We start from the raw sequence: 19,501 nt of genomic DNA on the forward strand, positions 1-19,501 counted from the left end.
GGGAGCACCTTCCAGCAGATGGGTACCAGGCGAGAGCAAAGTCACAGATGTGGGGACGCGTGACCCAGGCACAGAAGTGGGCTCGTCCATGTTGTAGAATATGTCCGCGCTTCCTTCCATTGTTTAAGGCCTAAGAATATTCCATCATGTGTTTGACACATTTTATTCAAATTCCATGGGCAGCTGGGTTAACTTCACCGTTTGGGTCTTATAAAGAACGCTGCAGTATGCATACCTGTTCACACATACCTGTTCAGGTCCTTGTGTTCAGTTCTTTGGGGATATACCCAGACCTGGAATTGCTGTAATCCTGCTAAATCCGGTCATCCTGGGAAATGTTTGGAGGAACTGCCATCCTCTGCCCCCTGAGTGTAAATCACCAGCCGCTAGTAGGTCACCTGCCCAGGGAGCAGTCAGCTGTCCCTTGGAGTGATGGGGTTCTCTGCGCATGTCATCGGCCTTTCTGTCAGCACGGGAGACCAACCTGCATTTCTAAGAAAGGGGAAGAGCTTGAAAGGCCTACCGTATGATTAAGTGAACAAATGCCATCCTGCGTCCTTTGGATATAAGCATTACATTTATTTTTTAATTCAAATTTTATTTGGAATGATGAACGGCCGTTTTTATCCATATTGGCACAAATAAGACCTTGATTAGCTGGCCTTGTGTGCTTTCCAACCATGAACATTTGTGCAGGTCTGGCTTACAAACATAAGAGGCTTTGAATTTAAAGTCTTTTTAAGTCTCAATTTAATGAGCTAAGAAATGCTCGTTATCTTGGAAAAGACAGTAGAATATTTACTGGTACAAACTTAGGATATTTACTCTACTCTTAAGATGAAGACCCACAGATCAGCTTTATTTCTATGGAGTAGTGTTAGAGACAGGTCCATAGAAATTGAAATTATTTATTTGTCATGTCTAAAATAGAAATTTGAACAATGGCGAACTGATCTATATTCCTAACCTGTTCCTGGATCTGAGAAATAAAGTTAATGGTCATGACTCACTCTTATTTTCTAATATTTTTGTAATAAAATAGATCATGATATACATGTGCCCTTGAAAGAGGAGGAAGAGTAAAACCCGCCCTCTTACGCTGCTGCCCTTCTCAGAGCATTGAGGCGCCTTTGCAGCCCTCTGGGGCCCCCCCAGGACACGTCACCTCCCTTCTCCCCGACATCATTACTGAGATTTCTGCGATTCCGTTTGCTTTTGCTTTTTCCTTATACTCTACATGCCTGTAACTCTAAGCATTATGCTACTTATTTAGCCCAGCTAATTTTAAATCTCTCTTTAGATGCCAGGGTACTGGAAAACTTGCTTTTTTATCCTTTTGCATTCTGGCTGAAATCCACCCTTGTTTCTGCTACCTAGCCTTGCATTGAAAATCTACAACAGTTGTCATTCTACTGTGGATAGACATTTTTTCCCAGTTATTTTGCTATTTTAAGTAAGACTTCTGTGAATAGTCTCATGTGTTCTGCCTGAGCAGTGTTCTGCTTCTGTGTGTCAGTGGAAGGTGCAGGAGTGGAATTGCTGGGACATTCAATTGACCCATTGTCACTTTCACTAAGGAATGTCAGACTGTCTTCCGAACAGTGGTACCAGCTCAAACTCTCCAAAGAATATGTAACTCCTTACCATCCACATCCTCCCCAATATTTCATATTATCAGATATTTTTTGTTTTTTTTTTTCAACTTGATGCTTATGAAATTATTTCTCTGGGGCCATTGACACTCATTCAAAATTTTGTGCAAATCACAAAAAAGGGGCCCTTCCCAGCACATGCAGCAAGAGGGGCAATTTCCAGGTTTTGACCGCTGTACTCCTCCAACCAAGTAAACAAATGCATGCATTATCTGCACGTCCAAATTTGGCAACCTTGGTCACCTCTAATATTGTAATTTTAATCTGCATTTTTATTTTATTGTGCTCAAATGTTTGTGTCTGTTAAGTCCTTCAAGGTCATAGATATTCTTTGCATTGTCTTAGAAACTTTTCATGTTGGCCATTTAAATCTTTTAGGCATCTGTATTTGACCTTTATATAGTGTGTGAAGTAGGAACCCACTTTTTTGCCCTATGTAGTTCCTGTATTATTCACAGGACAATCCATAAGTCCAGATTTCCAGCTGTCTCAGGTCTTAGGTTTACATTCCAGTATTTGGTCTTTCCAGCCTAAGTTCTTGGTCTAGCTTGCCAAACTGGTGTTCTTCAGAAATATTGCCACGAGAAATTACAAAACTGAAATATAAATGAGTCTAAGAGTTTTTAGACCTTTGTGGATAATACCGTGGATTTTGAAATCAGTTCAACTTGGTTTGAATCCTGGTTCTGCCATCTTCTGGATGAATTTGCATGCCTGTGCTTTTTAATCTGATTCTCATTCTTCTTATATGTGAATCAGAGATGAAAATAATAATAACTTTCCCACTGAGTTATTGCAAGGATTAAGTGACTTAGTGGTCATAACATGCTGAGTGTGGTATTTATTTTATGCTAAGCACTCAAGAAAGCACTCTGGCATCTTAATGTATTAACTTTTTAACAAGTACGTATTAGATACTCGGGTAGACAGCCCCAGCCTTGGCAGTAGCAACCCTGAAGTGATACCTGCTCTGAAAGAAACGTGCAGATTGTTAAGAGTTCAGAGGCAGGGCAGCTAACACACTGGACCAGCTACATTAGGCCTCCTGGAGGAAGAAAGACCTGCCTGTGGATTAGCTTGGCGCAGAAGCGCGGAAAGAACTTTCCAGGGCCGGAAAAAGCATATGTAAAGAGATGTGAATACAAGTGGTATTTTAAGAGCGAGCAATAATCTATGATGACATTATACTGGAGTCCCCTCTCTTTCCTCCCTGCTATCACGTAATGCTATAGTCAAAAGAAGAGGTAAAGGAATGGATGAAGAGGTAAAGGAATGGGTTGTGGGCTTTCTTTTTAAGTATAGAGTTTGTTATGTTTTCTGCCCTACATGACCAATGTTAAGTAAATACCTGTGATATCTGTTGCAGTCCAGTATGATAGTCAAAACTGCGACAGCTGGTGTTGAAGAAAGTAGCCCGGTTAGGTGACAGACCACAGTAATAGAGTCACTCAGAAGCCCTGAATTAAAACTGAGACTCAGCCCCCTAACTGCCATCTAATTTTGATAAGGTGCTACTTTTTTGAATCTTCACTTTCTCCCTAAAACAGAGTTGATATTCCCTACTCCGACCCACCTTACAAACACATTATAAAGCACAATTAAAATCGGTTCTTGATTGTTTGTGATGATGGAAATAGGTAAAAAGCATGAGCACTAAAAAACAAAAATAGTAAAAAGGTTAAAAATGTTTAATAATTGATTCCAGAACACATGATTTCATGCTGATTTAGCCTTCTAATTATATTTTCCTTAGGATAAAATTAATCGATTTATGTTTCCTTACCCTACACTGGCAGGTGGCGGGGGGAAATACCCTAGATGATGACAATGTGGTAACAGAAGTCGTCTTGGAATTACAACTTTACTGTAATTAATTGGCAACATAGAAAATAAAATATCGGTTATTTGTCACTGTTCATACGTTGCTCATCTTCCTCACTGAATTAAAACGCATTTTCTTGGGCACTTTGGCAAACGCCTGGCCTCCCAGTTCTCTCTGTGCACTGTGATCATCTCTTTGACCCTCATGCCTTCAGTTGTCTACCCCTGCTCACTAACTCACTCACCCATACACATTTCTCCTGCGCTTCCCTCTTGCAGCTTCTACTTCCACGGTGAGCTCATTCTGTACCTTCCTATCCTAGCTTCTTTCTCCAGGACTTTTCTCAGCTAGGAATAAGAGGGTGTGTGTATATATATAATTACTCAAAAGATTAGCTGCCATTAGATGATATTTTAACTGTTAAGTATATTTTTAACATCGTTAAGTTATACACTTCTCCCAGTACCTTCTGTACTCTGTCCTATTTCCCACATTGGAACAATGAAGATGAGTCCTCTGTGTACCCCCATTATTCTGATCATACTCCTGTTTAATAACTGGCTTACTGTCCCCATTGGCTACAGTCACACATAGCACTTTTACCCTGCCCTCAGCTACATTATTTATTATATGAGTGTGTGTCATCCCAAATTTATTAAGTATCTTTTTTTTTTTAAAGATTTATTTATTTGTGCATACAGAACTGGGATACAGGCCAGAGGCTCAGGGGCGGCGAGAGGCTTCACCAGAGACAGAGTGGGGAGCTGAACAGGCAGATCGACGAAGTACACTGCTGAGGGGAGCAGCGGGCGGGTCAGGAGAGGTCTGCCGCACCATGTGGTCACCTCCGGGGCAGGCAGGAATTGAACTCATGTGGAAGCGGCTTTAGATTCTCAGCGCTGTGCTTCAACCCGCTGCACCACCAGGGAGGGCCTATTAAGTATCTTTTAAGGTATAGACCAGTCACTCAAAAATATTTACTTCTAACCATATTATAGTAACTACTACCAGACCAGTCTTCCCACCATAAACAACTAGAAAGTGGAACAAAATAGATGAAGCTGGTTTTCCACATATTGAACATCAGAGTTTTAGCCAGAAGAGACAGTAAACAAACAAGATGAGCCCTGCTTTATATTCGTGGTCACAGCATGAAGAGGAGGACTCCCCTGAGAAAGCCTGACAGTCCAGTTAGTTAGGAAGACTGAAGTCATAGCATCAGAAGACTAAGGCAGCTAGAACTTGTGTGCTAAGGAAGTTGTTAGTCAGGGAATGGTCCACAAATCTGCAAAGGGGTCGCTTTAGTCTGTCACGAAATACTAACTGGACGTACACAGAGAGAAACTCCACAAAACTAGGTCATTACTGAAGAGCTTGGAGACCAATGACCTGGACATACCTCACTAATTACACCTGGGCTGAGGTGTTGAGGCCTATCTAGCCACAGGCATTGTGAACCCCCTGAAACAGAGTTCCCCACAGTATAAGAGGAGGGGTGAAGTTGCCCTATAACAAAGTCTAGTCTAAGCTCACACTAACAGATCTCAAAAACAACCCTCTAAAAGTCAGAAAGAGCCACAAATTACTTAAAAATAAAACAAAGTTCACCCCTTTGGAAAACACAACAAAATTAAAACACGCAGTGATATAATATTTACAATATTCAGCATCCAATCAAAAATCATTTGTAAGAGGCAAAAGATTTATATGATTTGACCCATAAAAAAAGACCAGTAGACATGCAAAGAATTGTGAAAAATAAGTCAATTAGCACCAACAGATATGACAAGGATGGTGGAATTTGTGAAAAGGATATTTTAAAAGATATAAATACACTCAGTGTCTTAAAGAAAAACATAGGCATAGTGAGAAGAAAGGTGAAAGGTTACAACTGAACCAAATAAAGGCTTAAGAAATGAAAAACCACAATATCTGAAATGAAAAATTTCCTGGATGGGCTTATCAGCAATGTGGATATCGTAGGGGAAAGTATCCATAGACTTGAAGACATAGCAATAGAGATTATCTAAACTGAATCATGGAGGAAAAATCGACTGAACAGCATAGAGCCTGTCTGAATGGACAAGTATGTGGCCTACCCTCTGTGCAACTGGACTCTAAAAAGAAAAGGAGAGAATGGAAAGGACACAAAAAATATTGTAAGAAATAATGGCTGAACATCTTTCACAGGTTATGCCTTTTATGAAAATACATAGACCTAAGAACTTCAGTGAACCCCAGGTAGGACAAACAATTGGAACACTTTCAAAGCAAATAGCAATAACATTCCTGCAAACCGATAATAAACAAAAACTCTTAAAAAACATCCAGAGGAAAAAATGCACATACTACACCTAATAGGAAAAGGATTGATTACAGACTTCTTGTCAGGAACTATGCAAGCCAGAAAAAATATGAAATGAAATCTTTCAGGTGTTGAAAAATAAACTGTCGGCCCTCCCTGGTGGCGCAGCGGGTTAAAGCACAGTACTGAGAATCTGAAGCCACTTCCGCATGAGTTCGATTCCCGCCTGCCGCCTGCCCCGGAGGAGACCACATGGCGAGCCAGACCTCTCCTGGCCCGCCCGCTGCTCCCCTCAGCAGTGTACTTCGTAGATCTGCCTGTTCTGCTCCCCACTCTGTCTCTGGTGAAGCCTCTCGCCGCCCCTGAGCCTCTGGCCTGTACCCCACTTCTGTATGCACAAATAAATAAATAAATCTTTAAAAAAAAAAAAATAAAAAAAAAAATAAACTGTCAACAAAGAACTCTATACCCTTCAAATGGGAAGGGGAGATAAAGCAGGAAAGCAATAGCTGAGGGAATTTATCACTGTAAACTTACACTACAATAAATATTGAAGCAAGTTCTCTAGATGTAACCAAACTATTACTAGGTGGAAATTCAGATCCTCCCAAAAGAATGAAGAGACCCAGAAACAATAAATAGACAGGGAAATGCAAAGATTGTGTCTCATTTCTTAATTTAAAGGCCAGCTGGGTATTTAAATTTTAAAGAGTAACAAGTGTTGTAAGGTTTATATCACATCGCATAAGAAGTGTGACAGAAGAGCCCAACCATGCGAAAGGAGAATGGACAAATACTACTGCAAAGTAAGCTCCATTTTTAAGTGCAGTGATCTATAGTAACATTTGAAAATAATCCATAAGTTTAAAGATGGTTCTTATAAACCCTCCATTCGTCAGTCTCATTTTTAGCAATAGAAGAAAAAAGATGTCATTAGTGACATCAGTGAAGGAGAATTGGGATTTAATTCATCCAAAAGACAGGGATGAAGGAAGGGAAGGGAAAGGAAGAAGGAAGCCAGTGTTGTGATGTGAGGTAGTGGTGATGCTGTGGACAAACTGCGGGGAGCCCCCCCCCCCAGGAGTGCTCACATTTCTGCAGGGCTGGGGCTTGCCAAGTCAAGATTGCTCACACCTGGGTTAAAGAAGGTTTGCCTAGCAAACATTGCAACAAGCGTTGCAAGTTAAATCTCCTGGACATAATTGTTTATATTCTAGGGGTTTTAAACCTAGAAACCTCCCCCCAACCCCCCAGGACTTGTTTACATTACAAAACAGAGGTCAGTAAATCCAGCAACTGCCCTCACGCCTGCTCTCTTCCCGCTTCCCAAGGGAAGGAGAAGTAACAGCTGTCAGCTGTCCTGTAGAAGCTCCAAAATTCATTATTTGGGGTTTTCTCTCATCATGTTACCCTATGGGGGATTGGGACGTGGAGATTAACACAATTAAGAGTAATTAAAAGGCTGTCTCTGATCCAGAAACCTGGTGTTTCTTGTCAGAATAAAAGAATGAATATTTAACGAAAATTAAATCAGAAAGGGGGTGTCTCCTAGTAGGTAGTCTGGGGAGACCACGTTTGAGCAGAGACATGAATGAAATAAGCCAGGGAAGACCCCAACATTCACCTTTGCTGTCTCTGGGTGCCTAGCACAGCTTTTCACACATAAGCGAAATTTAAGTAAATTAAGCCCCAGCATATGACACTGAAGTTTGGGCTGCTTCTGGCTAGAGTATAGTCTAATCTGTGACTTCAAGAGCAGCTATGTCTTCAGACAAACATGGCTTTTTAGCCACAGATGTGCTAACTAGGAAAAAGCACAGTTCAGAAATGGAAATAAGTCAAGGACTATTTGAAGCATAATTCATGTTTCATTCCCTTAAAAAAAGGTCATATAGGCCCTCCGTGGTGGTGCGAGGGGTTAAGGCAGGCACAGCACTGCAAGCTGGCAGTAGCCACTTCAGTGTGAGTTCAAGCCCCAGCCCGGAAGGTGACCCACATGGCGCGGCAGACCTCTCCTGTCTGGCCCACTGCTCCCCTCAGTTCTGCTCCCCACTCTGTCTCTGGTGAATCCTCTCACCCTCCACACCTCTGGCCTGTACCCCAGCTCTGTACACATAAATAAATCTTTAAAAAAAAAAAAAGATATATATGTTTGCCCATTTAGTACCTGGAACCACAGAACAGCCTTAGTTGAGAAATCAAGTACTTTTTACAGGGGAGAAACAGCCATCATTAACTTGACTTGGAAGTGACTCAAACCCCCCCGCACCCCCTACAAACTGTGACATATACAAAGCCAAAAAGAACAGATAAGGTTGAAAAATACAGGCAGCAATCCTAAGTGAACTAATGTTTGCAGTTAGGTAGTAACTCTCAATACAAGCGCTCTTACAGAAGCTTGTGGTGTGGCGAAAGTTTGTGGCCAGAAGCAAGGCTAGAATGCAAAAGTCAGCAAAGCATCCTCCTCCTTGAGCAGAACCTGTGTTAGGATGACCTCTTTGGTTGAAAGACTGCTCATTCCTTTTTCACCAAGTCATTCCTTCCTTTGATATGAATCATCTCTGAGAATCTGTAACAAGCACATCATTGTCAAGAAGTTAAAAGCAATTGATAAGTTGTTCTGATAACACCTGTCAGTGAAATAACTCAGAGCACAAAACCCAGGCATTGAAGGAGTTGACAAGTATTATTAAACCTGTTTTGCAAGAGAAGAAGCTGGTTCAAAGAGGGGAAAGCTGTCAGAGGTAATAGAATCAGTAAGTGGCTCAGGCCTTCCGCCTGCACTCCCAGCTCACACCACGTGGCCTCTTGTGGTAGAGAAAGCCGTGGGACCATCTGGAAGCTTTAAGTGCTTCCTTCTCTAACTTAACAAAGATGGCATGCCACATTTAAAGTTCCTTATTGTTTTAAGGTCAAATGTTTTTCGTACGCCTCATTTTCTCTCACTCAGAAAAGTACACTGGCCTTGAGGTGACAACAGTGATGTCTGTCTGTACTGCTCTTCCTTGTGAGCGCCTTAAGTGGCCTGTCTTGGGAGCTGCATAAGTGCATGTTTGAACTGGGCAGATCATAGTAATGCTTTCACCCAGGGGATGGTGCTTCATACAGGTCCTTTTTTGCATCTGATTAATTTTAATAAGTAAAAATGACGAGAAAGTCTAAATCAAAGTCAGTTGGGATGTATACTTGGAAATGCTTCTGCCCACTTGGAGTCAACTTTCTATTCTCGCCACTCCAATTTCCATTCTCCAATTCATTTCATTTTTCAGAAATACAAGAAAGAAAACAAACAAACAAAAAAAACTGTCAGTGCGGATTCAGCAGAAAGCATCCTCCAGACTAAGTTAAAGGCTGAAGCCCACAAACCATGCACGGGCCGACCAGGGAGCAAGAGGGGGAAGCAGGGTGAGCAGACACAGGCACAGGCCATGTTCATGCTGCCCACAGCTAAGGGCAGCTGGTTGCCTGACACTGCAGGACAAACCCAACAGCCATAACACAGAGACTGTGGAATGGGAAGCGAGTGACACTGGGCAAGAGTGACCGGTGCAAGGACATTGGCAGGTTGCACCTGCAAGAAGCCAGCTGAAGCTCAGGAAGAATGGTGCCTGGGAAACAGTGCAGGGAGGCCAGATGAATCTGTGGTAGTGGCCAGTGTAGACGGTTCCATGTACTTCCACACCTAAGCATGTAAGTAAGAGCAAGTGCTGGCTCTCCAGCCTCCACCCGTCTTGTGACTTGTCACTAGCATTCATTTTCTTTGTATTTACACAGCATAGGAGAAAACTTAGACATCTTTTTTCCTCCTAAATCAGGACACTGGCCTCCTTGCTCTGTGACATGTCTTTTCACTTGTGTATTTCTTGCATCAGTTAGAGCCTATTATCGGCAAGTCAATCTGGCCCTGAAGGAGGAACGCTGGGAAACAGTGGTTGAACATTTGTTGGATTAATGCATGAATGAAGGGAAGCTAGTTTGGGTTCCAGTTACAGCTTTTGCGTGGAGAAAGATGCTGCTAATATTGGAAATGCGGCGGGCAAGGTCTCGTAGAACACGGAATTGTTCTTGCCAGTGGAAGAGTCATCCCTGCTGTCTCCTCCTCCCTTCCCGTTCATCAACACCTCCACATCCTCAATTCAGAAGTAAGAATGGATGCCATCGAGAGGAGATAGCAAAAGGAGCTGTGGAGAAGGAATAAATAATTTTCCCTCTAACCTTAGGAGTTCTTGGCTAAAACCCCTAGAGAAAAAGATATAAACAAGAAGAGAAAAACAGGAGCTTATGAATATGTATCCCTCGTGTATACATGGGAGGTATCCAGGGAAAAGTGAATTACTCCCCGAAGTGATTACAGTTCAGGATTAATGTCATTTGAGTCTGGAAAGGGGAGGGGCAAGGCAGGCCTTTTAGGGAAGAGTAAATGATTTTTAGGAAAGATGAATGAATGGGTCCTTAGAAGAATAGATGGGAGGTATGACATTTCATGACAAAGTTTGGGTGTGTTATCAACTTCTAGTCTTCTCTGTGACAAGAGTCAATCCTCTCTGGTTGATGAAACTCCTGGGGAGGGGACTTATGACAATTAAATTTCTTTTAGATGATCTTTCTTTAATCAGATAAGCGGAGTTCAGAAAGTGTCTCTGCCTGCATCTGCTGTTTTTCATAGACCTACAGCTCACAACAGTCACTACAGCAAAGCAGCAGGTGGGGTGTCCTGAGCTCCTGCAGGGTTGCATATTCTGCGACCCTTAGCAACAAGGGGAGGCTCTCAGAAAGATTCATCCAGTCCACAAATAGGTTAGCTCTTTGCTAAGAGTGCAGCACTATGAGGAGAAATGGAGAACATGTAATACTTGGTCATTTCCTCAAGCAGAGAAAGTCTACACTGGAGGGAAGGGAGGAACCAGAAGTGGGGAGAGCAGCAGAGGAAAAGGAAAAAAAAAAAAACAGAATTCAAAGGAGTGAGGGATTTCAGTGATCTCCAAATTAGAACAGTGCTTCCGTTAATATATGTTGTTTAGAAACGAGCTGAAATTCCAACCATCTGCTCCCACATCAAGCACTCACATGCTGTACCCCGATTTCACTCCTCTCCCACATACTTATACATCCCAATAATAATCTGGTAATTTTTTTCATGATTTCCCAATGCTGATAATAAAAAAATAGTTCAAACCATTGAATTGTGACCCAGATCTAATATAAATACAGGGGAAGTCATAAGTTTCTTTAGTGACGGTCTCCTAATTAAGTTAATAGGTCTGTTTTTAGCCACACTGGATATTTTTTCTTTTTAAGGTTGTTCAGAATGTTGTTTGTAGCAGCACCCATAAGCCAAGAATTCACATAGTTACTCAATCACACAGATTACTCATCATTGCCTGTTCATCACAGAATCCTAAAATGTTTAAGATTTCTGATGCAAATCAAAATCTCATCATCACTTGTCATTGCTAAATTAAATGACAGGATAATAACATTACATTAAAACCATTTTTCTCTTGATTGAGTACCTTTTTCAGAAGTGAACCTTGTAGATGTATATTTTTTTCATCAGTACTATAAATGCATGTAGAATCCGAGATAAAAATAGAATTGAAAAGGGGAGGAGTGGAGTGGGATGTTTTCAAATTATTGATGAGTCTTTTGAATCTCAAATAACCATATTTGACAGTACGCGGCAAGGAACTGGAGTCGTTTAGCCCAATTGATGGAGACTTTTTGAATTACCTAAAGGAGGCTCGCAGGCCGGACCCGGTCTCGACTGACCCGATCAGAGATGTGTTCAGGCACCAGGCATGTCACCCCATGGCACACGGGCCGTGGGTGCCCTGCAAGAAACGGCACTGCTGTGTCACTCTACTCCTCAGGTGCTGGCTCAGATAGGTCACAGCCTGTGTGAAAAATTAACAGCTGCTAACCTGCTAAAACAGAGTTGGTTCTCAGGCCACGTACCGCTGTGAACTTACCTCTTGACCCCTCTTTCCTGTCTAAAGTTCACCTTTTGGACATACCTGTCCTCTCCATCTGGCTCTTGTCCTGCTTCACCGTGGCCTGTCAGCCAGCCCATGTGCCACTGGACCTACCTCATCTTTTTTTATTTTATTTTTACAAAAGTTTATTTTTACATCATTTTGTACATTTTTTTTTCATCTTGATTGTAATCCCTGCGGGTTTCCCATCACCAAATCACCCATGTGCCATCATCATAAACCCGTGCATTTCTCTCCCCCCGTTTTTGATCCCATTCCCCACTTCACCCCCACAAAATGTCTCTGGTATATGGTTGTTCATTATTTTTGTTATTTTCTCGCCTGTGGACCTCATCTTTTTCACAGGCCCCGCTGCCTGGACTCCCTTCCATTTTTCAGTTATTCTCCTTCTGTCCTTCAGAGATGTTGTTGCTTCACATCTGCCACCTTGGATGTTATGAAAATCATACCCTGGAACAAGCCTTGGGCTTGGTGCCCCGTCCAGCACTGTCCTCAGTGGGCAGTATCATGCAGTAAGGAACTTTCTTGCTTGGAGAACTGAAGAAGGTGTACATGGAAACCAGACTGGCTGTGCTGGCAGTAGTTGAGTCTGTTGTGACAGGTGCATGGGGTCAGGAAGACCGTACTCTGTTTCCTCAAGTTTTGTCTGTTTGGAACTTTTTGACGTTAAAATGGAAACTTAGCTCTTTGGGATTCATTTTTTAAAAAACAGAGGTGCTCACTGGGTCAGTGCATGCAGTGGGTAGTATGTAGGGTGGACCTGGGCTAAAACCTGCCCCTGTCATCTAAATGCCACTCCCCAGCCCAGCCTCAAGGAAACAAATTAGATTCTTTAGTGCCTGGAATGGCAACTCCCTGTTGCCTTCCATCCAAACATGATTACTAGAATCCTGATCTACTTCCTGCTCTGAGAAAGTGCTCAGAGACAGCCACACAGAGACATTAACTTGGCCCGTCTAGTAATTGCCGCATTTTTTATTACGTGGTCGTCAAGCTCAGTGCTGGTATCCAGAAGGGGAATGAGACGTGGCTTCCTGCCAAGGCTGATGCAGGCACCCAGCACGGTGATGCCGTGGGGCACCAGGTGCAGTCACTGAAGGAGGGGTCCTTCTGTGGGTGCTGGTGGCGAGATGAGTCCTGATCAGATGCCAGTGACCGTGTGCGTCCTAAAGGACGAGGTCACCTCCCCTCATCCACGGCGTCCTGATGGCTGGGGCTGGAGCTGTATCAGGTAACGTTCCCTGTCTTTTCCGAACTTAAATGTATGGCAGTTACTCATGGGCATTTTCTCCTCCTCTTTTTTAAATTCTGATAGTCTTACTTCTCGTTTGCCAAAAATGGGAGAAACCATCCATGGACACAAGTTTTTCATTGGCTTCGGAGGGAAAGGCGCCAACCAGTGCGTGCAAGCTGCGCGGCTGGGAGCGAAGGCGGCCATGGTGTGCAAGGTAAGAGGGCGCCCGGCGGCGCGGGCTCGGGATGGGCAAGAGTCTGGATTCAAGACTTGAGTTGCCTTTATTTCTCTTTCTGTCATTGTTTTTACTTTTTTTTTTTTCAAAGGTTTATTTGTGCATACAGAACTGGGGTACAGGCCAGAGGCTCAGGGGCGGCGAGAGGCTTCACCAGAGACAGAGTGGGGAGCAGAACAGGCAGATCAAAGAAGTACACTGCTGAGGGGAGCAGCGGGCGGGTCAGGAGAGGTCTGCCACACCATGTGGTCACCTCCGGGGCAGGCGGGGATCGAACTCATGTGGAAGCGGCTTTAGATTCTCAGTGCTGTGCTTTAACCCGCTGCGTCACAAGGGAGGGCCTGTTTTTACTTTTTTAAGCCATTTTAAAGGGAACACAATACTGTTTAGTACATTCTGTGTTGCGCAGCCATCGCTGCGAGCTAGTTCCAGAATATTCCCATCCTTCCAAAGTAAAGCTCTTCTCCCGATAAGCCCTTTCTCTCCATCCCCACCTCCTCGCAGCCCCTGGCACTCTGTCCCTTTGGGTTTATCTGCTGTGGATATTTCCAATAAATGGAATCATAGGATATGTGACACTTGAGTCTGGCTTCTTAGCACGGCCACCTCATAGCACGCATCACAGCTCGCATCGGGTGCTCTCCTCCTAAGCGGTAGAATAATATCCCATTATCTCTTGCTGGACACTGGGCCGGTTCTCCTTCTTAGTTCTTGTTGAACAGGGCTGCTTACAAGCCTACATGTACTTGTTCGAATACCTGTTTTTCAATTCTTTGGGAAATTTCGCTGGTTTTGGTGCTCTAAATAGGAGAATGATCTTCCTTGCCCTTTACATTGATTTCTGCCTCATTGCATCCTCTGGGAAGTAGCAGCGCTCAGACACCTTGCTAAAATTCCCTGAATTCCATGAGCACTGTACTGGTGTGTGAGAAGCGGGGAGGACCAGCCTGCCCCGGGGGTTTCCATGATGGAGCCTCCAGACAGCTCTCACTATGTCAACACAATTTTGGAAACTTGATTCATAATGGATGACTAAATTAAATTTTAAAAAAAACCAAAGTTACTTTCTTCTAATGCTGGATCTTAGATCAGAAAGGAACCTGGGAGTGAATGATCTACTTGATTGATCTTTAGGCATCACCCTGTTATCGGGTATATAAAGTAGCCAGATTTCTATATTACTGAGATTATTTGGAAAAAATTCAACCAAAATTGATGTGTGTTCTCTGAACTTTTTGACTACCAAAGATTCAATTTTTGCATCTTCCATGAAATTTTAAGATGCCAGCTTTACTGTTACAATAGGAAAGAATGTTTCGGGCAAGCTAACATAGCCTGAGTCTGCACAGAGAGAGTAAGAATATGAGAAATTTAAAAGCATGAGCTCTCTCCTGCGAACCTGGGAGGTTTTACCAAAATTTCTCTGAAATGTCATTTCCCCTTGCATATAGCACTTTTCTCTCTGCAGGAGTTTCTAAATGATGTACAAATTATACAATTATCACTTCAAATGCTAATGAACTGTAGCTTCTATCTAATGTGTGATTAACAAGATAAAATTCTCATCTGGCTATTTGGTCAGAAACATCACATGAAGCATTAAATTGAAAGTTAGAAACCTTGCTAAATTGAGCTCTTGATAGTTTTAAAATATCAGTACAATGAATCAGAAATTAATGATTGAGCCTGTTTTGTGCTGGGAATTCTGGGTCTGAGAAAAAGAGCTGGTCAAAAAGTTTAAGACTAACCTATCCTATACGTGACTAGAAATGAAAGGTTTAGGGTCATCAAACGGTAGTGACCTCAGTGGGTTTGGGAGGTAGGAAGAGAATAATCCCTTTTTCTGACCGGGAAGACCTGCAGGGAATTGGTATTGGAAGCAGGTACCAAAACTGAAGGCCCAAGGAAGAAGGGCTTCTCCTAGAGCAGGCGCTATTGAAGGAGAGAATAGAAAACCCCATCATGGAAGCTTTAGCCACCAAGGCTCAGGTAGCACTAAAGTCAACCCTGGAGATCCTCTAGGACCTCCACTTCCTCCTCAAAGATTTGAGTTTGGTTTTATTATAGGTCTGTTCAGAGAGCCAGAGAGCAATGCAAAGTAGAAATATTTGAAGTTAAACTTGGGAGGCGAATCAAAACATGGGCAAGGGTGTAGGATGCATAGAAGGCAGAGGTCTGTATTTGGGGAACTGTTCTATTGAGAAACTGACTGGTGCCCTCCCTGTTGGCACAGTGGGTTAAAGTGCAGCACTGTGAAGCTGTCCGCAGCCACTGCAGCACAAGTTTGAACCTTGCCAGGGAGCTGACCCACATGGCACAGGAGACCTGTCCTGACCTGCCTGCTGCTTCCATCAGCAGTGTATTTCAGTCAACCTGCGTGTTCTGCTCCCCACTCTGTCTCTGGTGAATCCTCTCACCCCCCACACCTCTGGTCTGTCCCCCAGTTCTTTTATGCATAAATAAATAAATCTTCAAAAAAATAAAATCTGGGTAGCAACTGTAGAAAATGAAAGTCTTCCTGGCAGGGTAAGACTTCCCCTGACTTGCTGTTACGTCTCCTCTTCCTAAGTGTCAGAAGCTCTGGAAGACCATGTTGGAATAAATAGCTCAAGATGGAGCAGCCCAGTGTGAGGCCAGAGACCCTGCTCTTATGAGGATGAAGGAAAGGACCAGATGACACAAATTGGAAGTCAGTAAATGGGGAGGTCTTTCAAGAAATGAGCTGGTCTTTCTTCCTTCAAACATGACATGGCTTAAACTCTTAACAAGTAGCCTTCTGTTTTGTTTTCGGAACATTCAGGCTTGAGTTTCCATAACAGAGGTAGTGTGTTAGAGCAGCTTCTCAAAGTTAGGTCCTCAGGTCAGTTCCAGGCTACAAACTGTCACTGCTCTGGCCAGTACAGAAATTGGGAGTAAGCAGTTAGAAACATTTAAAGCAATTTGACAGAGTAATTTTAGAACTCTTGAATAAGATAGCATTAATAAACTAGCTGACTGTAATCATTTAATTTTTATTGCATTTTACAAAATTATTAATCCACAGTGGGTAGAAAAGGAAAAAAGGGAAGAGGGAGAAATAGGTTTCACCATAGACAGCTTGAAAAAGCAATGTATTGGAGCACCCCAAGCCTTAATCAATCAATCGGTCTCTGTAAAGTTACTCTGGGAAAATCTACTGGTCACATAATTGCATTTAATTTACAAAGATTAAAGTTAGTCCCTAGGCCTTTCCAGATAACAAAATGAAGTAAAATCTGGTCAAAACCCGTTGGCTGTGTTGACTGGAATGCTTGGTCACCTGTCCCAGCACAGGTGGGGCCCACAGCCCTGACTAAAGAAATAAGATGCCTCAGAGGAAGAAGGGAAGAAACAGCTGGGTTACCACAAACCCACCAGCCCGCCACCCCTCCCAGACAACAGGCCTGGTAATGGCGAGTGTCGCATTGCTTTTATGTATCAAAGATCCTCATTAAGGGAGAAACTCATTTACCTGGCATTTAACCAGCCACCTCATATAACTGGAATTTCATGTGTTCTCCTTCTGTCTTAAATGATAAAGCCACAAATGACAAGTTGGAAAGTTGGTAAGAGGGATGTACTTAAAAGGCCACTGCTGGGTTTCATTATATGGTAACAGGTCAGCTTAGTCTTCTCAGCCTCTGAAACACCCTTCCTTCTGACCCTCAGTCACTGACAAATCACAAGTGTCTTAAATCACAAAGAGAAACCACATTCAGCTTTTATTGTTAATTATATCTTCCACGTACTGTATTCTAACTTTGTGACAACTTTTCTAGCAGAATATTCAATATCACGTGGGTGAGAGATCACGGGGATCTCTTGTTTTGCAGCCATCCCCGGCCAGGTGGGTTCTAGCAGTTGAAAAGAGAACTGTGGGCCCCCCCGGCATCATTTTCACAGGTTCAATGGCAAACTGGAGAGACAAGCCAGCAAGGGGACAGCAACCGAAGCTCCCTGTGAACCGCTACACACTCTCTCTCTGGCATTCGCCCTGATATTACCTCCCCGTATCCCCACAGCCCGTCCCCTCGAGCAGTCCTCGAAGCGCAGGTGACGCCCTTCCAGCCTGGCCTCCGGGCACAGGTGTGCACACTTGCGCATGCGCACTCCGGTGCTCCCGTGTCCACAGCCGGCGCGCGAGCCCGTGCCCAGCTCCCAAGCATCAGCACCTTGAGGCCGAGGGAGGTAGCCGCAGGCCAGTGGCGCAGCAAGGCTGATCAAACCAACACAGTAGCCACCAGCCACGTGTGTGGCAATTTAGATTTAAGTGCCCGGAGACAGTGAAAAGTGGGTTCCACAAAATCACACAGTGGGAAGGGACTTCCGGGATAAAGGAAATACTGCCTTCTTATTCTTAGGCTGTTTGTCACATCTTTTCCTTCAAAAGACCTCAATGCAAAGTTCATGAGACCAGCCTTAATGGCTCTTAATCCTCAGCAGTGTTGAGACCTTTCCCCTCTTTTTTTAGTTAGGTTTTTATTTCTGAGCAGAGGATGTTAAAAGATGACAAAAGCATTTTATTCTCCCTCTCAGTAGCATTTAAGCCAGCTAACAGATTTGCCTGGAAATATTAGAATAAATACAGAATCATAACCGCCACGGAGGGGTGTATCCCATCAAGTAATTCCTTAGCAGGAAGAAGATGGGCTTCTGCTATTGGCTTTGAAAATACTCCCCAGGGCCTTCCCTGGTGGCCAACGGGTAAAAGCACAGCACTGTGAAGCTTTCCAAGGCCACTGCAGCATGAGTTCGATTCCGGTACATGGTACAGCAGGCCCCTCCTGCCTCACCCGCTGCTCCCCTCAGCAGTGTACTTCAGTACATCTGGTGGTTCTGCTCCCCACTCTGTCTCTGGTGAATCCTCTTACCTCCCACCCCTCTAGCCTGTACCCCATTTCTCGTGTGCATAAATAAATAAATCAAAATAATAATAATTTAAAAAAATAAAACACAACCCAGCCTGCCTACTGCAGTGTCTGGCCCATGGAAGCCCTTCCTGGTGATGCCCGTCTGCACATGACATTCGCCTGCTGCTGCAGTTACTCTTTCTCTTGTGTGCTCTTTCATAGCATCAGTTTCTTGATGGTTAAGCTGCATGTTTGTTTGTTTGTTTGTTTGTTTTATTTCCTCCATTCCAACAGTTCTTTCTATTGTGTATTATCACCACCATTTATCAAGCTGACCCTAAATATCCACCTTCAACAGATTTTGTCTATATAAAACTGACAGGAAAGGGGAGAAAGGGTTCTTGGCTCTCGTTTGCACCAGACCCCACACACCTAGGGAAGGCCTTTCCTTAATCCCTACATCATTGTTATAATGGACCTTTACCAGTATAACACCTCAACTGCCCAAGGGACAGTTAGCTAACATAAAAGAAGATGAAAAGATAAAGAACTTATTTCTGGTATGAATCTTTGACCTAAAAAATGGATGCCGGGCCCTCCCGGGTGGCTCAGTGAATCAGGACGCAGCACTGCAAGCTAGCCACAGCCGCTTCAGTGTGAGTTCAATCCCCGACATGGAGGTGACTCATATGGTGCGAAAGACCTCTCCTGACCTGCCTGCTGCTCCCCTCAGCAGTGTACTTCGTCCGTCTGCCTGTTCGGCTCCCCACTCTGCCTCTGGTGAATCCTCTCACTGCCTCTGCACTTCTGGCCTGTACCCCAGTTCTGAATGCATAATAAATAAGTCAAAAAGAAAATGGAAGCCCTGGTACATGAAGAAACCTCTTAGCCATTGTGGCCCATTAGCATACCCGCCAGAAAAGGTCCGCAAAGAAAAATGTTCTTTAAGGAAGGTGTCACAGTTGGCATTGAAATCACGGCTCCACAAACTAGCCCCCATGGGGCAACTCTTGCCTACCATGTGTTTTTGTAAATAAATTTTTACTGTACCACAGTCACATCCGTTCATTTTATAGGTCGTCTTTGGCTGCCTGTCTATTAAACAGCCGTGGAGTTGGGTAGTTAACAGAATGACCACATGGCCTGCAAAGTGGAAAATGTTATCTGGCCCTTTGTAGAAAAAGACTTCATTGCCAATGTAGATGATCCAGAAACTTAGCCAGAAAACTCATTTTTCACTCATTGTGGATCTTGCCAAGTTAATCTTTCTGTTGATATAGACAGAGAGGAGCAATTTTGGGAGGAAGAGCAGAGTGTACTAAGAGTGACTTCATAACTGCAGTAGTACTCCCCTTCAAGACAGAAAAATAGAAATTTAATGCCTATTGGTCA

At 43.4% G+C, this 19,501-nt stretch overlaps 1 protein-coding gene across 1 annotated transcript in view; it reads left to right on the forward strand.

Moving 5' to 3' along the window:
* Positions 1–12,902: 12,902 nt before the first annotated feature.
* RBKS (ribokinase) overlaps positions 12,903–19,501 on the forward strand; it is a 50,706-nt gene continuing 44,107 nt past the window's right edge. The window contains exons 1-2 of the mRNA XM_004686337.2: positions 12,903–13,003; positions 13,088–13,220. Of these exons, the coding sequence (XP_004686394.2) occupies positions 12,903–13,003; positions 13,088–13,220 (234 nt within the window). The remainder of the gene's footprint in view (positions 13,004–13,087; positions 13,221–19,501) is intronic.

Source organism: Condylura cristata, unplaced genomic scaffold (assembly GCF_000260355.1).
Source record: "Condylura cristata isolate star-nosed mole 26May11 unplaced genomic scaffold, ConCri1.0 scaffold00020, whole genome shotgun sequence".
Lineage (NCBI taxonomy): Eukaryota > Metazoa > Chordata > Mammalia > Eulipotyphla > Talpidae > Condylura > Condylura cristata.